Here is a 3,919-nt window from a genome sequence, read left to right on the forward strand (position 1 = left end):
GGGGTAGGGGAGTGTGAGGGGGGTAGTTGGGGTGGGAGGTATTGGGGTACAAGGGGAGCATGGGGGATCTTTGGGGCACATAGGAGCTGAGCACGCAGGGGTGGGGGGCACCTGGGGGAACTGTGGGGGGTCTGTGGGGTCCCACCCTCCCCTCCTCTGACCCCCCCCCCTTTCCTGTCCCCAGGGTGGGGTGTAGGTGCTGATCACGGGGCCCTGGACCGAGGGCGGCGATGCCTACAGCTGCCTTTTCGACCAGGTGGCCGTGCCGGCTGCACTCATCCAGCCCGGGGTCCTGCGCTGCTACTGCCCCGGTACGGGGAACGGGGGGTGCGGGGCACAGGTCTGATCTGGCTGGAGATCAATGTAGCTCTGCTCCACCTGGCTCATGGGGTGGCTCCAGGGTGGGGGTCTCTGCTCTGGAGGACCCCAACCCAGTGATGGGGGGGGGGGCTGTTCACCCTGCACCCCGCATCCCACCAGCCCATGAGGCCGGGCTGGTGGCCTTGCAGGTGGCCCGTGACTCCCGGCCCGTGTCCACATCGGTCCTGTTTGAGTACCGTGCCCGCAACTTCCTGGCGCTTCCCAGCACCCAGGTGGACTGGCTGTCCCTGGATGGTGAGTGCTGGGGGGGGTATTGGGTGAGTGCTGGGGAGTGGGTATTGGGCTAGTGAACCCAGGTGTCTGGGCCTGGCACGTGGGTGCTAGGCCAGGAATAGCTGTAAGAAGACACTGCCCCCCCGTGGGTTTTTCCAATCGCTTGGCGTCACTGCTGCCCATGACAAGTGCCATGGGATTAAGGGGGGTCCTCCTGTCCCACGACCCCCAACCCCAAAGCCAGCTGCATGGGGGGGCTGTTATACCAACCCCTTGGTGCCCTCCCAGAGCCAGCTGCATCAGGGGTCCTCCTGCTATACCCACCCCCAGTGCCTCCCCAGAAGTGGCTGCCTTTTGGCCCCAGAGAGGGGGTCTCTGTATCCCCAGCCCCCTGGGGCGCTCCTATCCACGTGCATCCTGGTGTGGGTCCCCAGGACTCCTGCGTCCTCTGACTGCCTGGAGAGGGGAGGTTGTGGGGGGGGCAGGGACTTCCTGGGTGCTCTGGGGCAGGGACTTCCTGCTCTGACCTGGGATACGAGCGTCTTCCTCCCATGGCAGAGCACCTGGAGGCGTTCCCAGGCATCTGGGGCCCCCAGGCCTTTCCCAGGGCAGGGGGAGAACCCAGGAGTCCGGGCTCCTGGGGTGAGAAGAGACATAGGTGCCCACCCCATGGGCGTGTGAGTGCGGGTGTCCCGGATGCCTTGGTTGTGTGTGTGTGTGTGTGTGTGTGTGTGAGCGAGCTCATTATCGGCTGCCCCTCCCAGCCCCAAGGGGGCTGTGCCCGCCCCCCTCTATTTTGGTCTGTGTCCCGGTTGTCCCCGGAAAGCGGGGGAGGGGGGACAGCGGGGACCCCCGCCCCCAGCCATGGCCCCTCCCCCTTGCACATGCCGGGGGCCTGCCTGCAGCCAGCCAGGCAGACTAGGGGACCCAGGCGTTCGGGGTGGCTGTGTGTGCCCCCCCTTCCCCCCCCCCAGCACGTGGTGGGGGGAGCACCCCCCATTTGAAGGCACTTGAGGGAGCACGGCACTGCTCTTGGGGTCCCTTGGACTCGCAGCGATGGGTAAGAGGGGGTTGTGTGGCTAGAGTGACCCTCCAGGGGACACAAAGGGGGACCAGGGGGCTATGGGGGATGGAACCCAGGTGGCCGGGCTCCCAGACCCCCCAGATCCCACTTCCCCCCGCAAGAGAACCCGGGCGCCCAGGCTCCCCAGCTCTCTGCTCCTAGAGACCCCAGGGATCCTGGCCCCCAGCCCCCCCGCTCTTACCCCCTAGGCCCGCAGAGAACTCGGGTATCCTGGCCCCTGACCCCCAACCCCCACTCTCACTGCCCAGACCCACAGAAACCCCAGGTGTCCAGGCCTTCAGCCCCGCCCCCGGTCTCACCTCCCAGATCCCACTCTTCCCCAAGAAAACGCAAGTGTCCAGGTCCCCCCAGCCAGGGCACCCTGGCGGGGGGGGGCTGGTACTAATCTCCCCTCAAGGCTGATTAGCTGCTAGCCTGAAACGAGGCTAATCCGTGGGTGGGGGGGCGGACACCTGGGTTCTCTGGGCAGGGAGGGACCTGGGGTGAGAGCAGGGGGGCTGGGGACCTGGACGCCTGGGTTCTCACGGCAGGAGTAGGGGGTGAGCTTAGGCAGACTGTTGAGAGTGCTGGACGCCTGGGTTCCCTCCCTTCTCTAGCAAGGGGGTAAATCTGGTGGGGGGGATTGGTGTGGTGGGGTGAAAATCCGGATGCCTGGGTCCCCTGGGATCCTCGTAACCCTTCCACCCCCTCTTTCTCCCCCACAGACAACCAGTTCCGCATGTCCATCCTTGAGCGCCTGGAGCAGATGGAGAAGCGCATGGCGGAGATGACAGCTGCGCAGCCCCCGGCCCCCTGTGGGCCCCCCACTGATGCCACCCTGGGCCAGGTGAGACACCCCGAGACCCCCTCTCTGCTCTGGGAGGGGACAGCAGTATTAAAACAGAGAGCTTCGACGCCTGGGTTCTCTAGGATTGGGAAGGGGGGGCTGGAAGCCCAGGACACCTGGGTTCCTCCCCTGCTCCCTCTCCGCCCCCCCCACCCTTGACGTCATGGACCCCTTCAGCCTTTATCTCGTTGCTATTTTGGCCCCCCCCCCAGGTTAATTTTAGCCCCACGAAGGGCGCCAGGGCTCGGGTGTCGGGGCTGGCGCGGGCCCGGTGCTATTCTTGGCTGGTTGTTGGGGGTCGGGGAGGCATTTTCCGAGCTGCCACGCCAGGAAAGACGCGGATTCTTTCCACGATGACGGTGGGGGCGGAGGGTACAGGGGGGCATCTTATCCGGTGTCGGGATGTGGCTGTCTCTGGGGTGGAGCTGGGTATGACAGCACTCTGTGCTGGCTCTGGTGTGGGTGCCAGGAGCCAGGTGTCATACCCTCCCTACCCCCCGCAGGCGCCGGCGGACTCCTTTGAGGCGCGCATCGTGGCTTTGTGTGAGCAGATGATGGCCGGGTCATGCTGGCTGCGCTCTGAGACCCTGGTCCATAACATGAGTTTCCGAGGCATGACCCTGCTTCACCTGGCAGCCGCGCAGGGCTATGCCCGGCTCATCCAGACCCTCATCCGCTGGCGGTGAGGCCTGGAGGTGGCTGAGGCTGGGGTGGGACATGGCTAATGTGGTTGTACTGAGACCCCACTTCTCCTTTCCCCTGCAGGAACCTCAGCGCTGAGAGCCTGGACCTGGAGCAGGAAGTGGATCCGCTCAACGTTGACCACTTCTCCTGCACCCCCTTGGTCAGTCTGGGGGGCCCTGGGCTGGATTGGGGGGGGTGGGCACGGATGCAGCTGAGTTTGGGGTGGGGCCAGGAGGGACGGCGCCCCCTACTGCTCTATCCTGCCTGAGCTCCATTAGAGGTGGGGCTGGGTATATAATGGAGATACAGCCACCTTTGGGGTGGGTTATGCTGGGTATAACAGGGACACCTCACTGGGCATTAATGTGCAGCTACCTCTGAGGTGGGTCACGGCTGGATTAATGGGAGCCTCTCCTTGGATACTGAGATGCATCCACCTCTGGGGTGGGTCATAGCTAAGTAGAACAGGGACCCCTCCCTGGGCACTGAGATGCAGCCACTTCTGGGGTGGGGTCACAGCTGGGTGTAACAGGGACCCCTCTCTGGGCAGTGAGATGCAGTCACCTCTGGGTTGGGATGTGCCCAAGGCTGGATAAACCAGTCTCCAACCCCATTGCTGCCCCCAGATGTGGGCCTGTGCGCTGGGGCACCTGGACGCAGCACTGCTGCTGTACCGTTGGAACCAGCGGGCGCTGGCCATCCCTGACTCACTGGGCCCCCTGCCGCTGGCC

General features: G+C 65.0%; 1 protein-coding gene across 1 annotated transcript in view; it reads left to right on the top strand.

The window, feature by feature from the left end:
- The window catches only part of CAMTA2 (calmodulin binding transcription activator 2), a 16,570-nt gene that overhangs the window by 4,866 nt on the left and 7,785 nt on the right, over positions 1-3,919 (top strand). The window contains 6 exon segments of the mRNA XM_025211090.1: positions 185-311; positions 481-615; positions 2,383-2,504; positions 3,008-3,186; positions 3,270-3,348; positions 3,815-3,916. Coding sequence (XP_025066875.1) covers positions 185-311; positions 481-615; positions 2,383-2,504; positions 3,008-3,186; positions 3,270-3,348; positions 3,815-3,916 — 744 coding nt within the window.

This window comes from Alligator sinensis, unplaced genomic scaffold, assembly GCF_000455745.1.
Source record: "Alligator sinensis unplaced genomic scaffold, ASM45574v1 scaffold553_1, whole genome shotgun sequence".
Lineage (NCBI taxonomy): Eukaryota > Metazoa > Chordata > Crocodylia > Alligatoridae > Alligator > Alligator sinensis.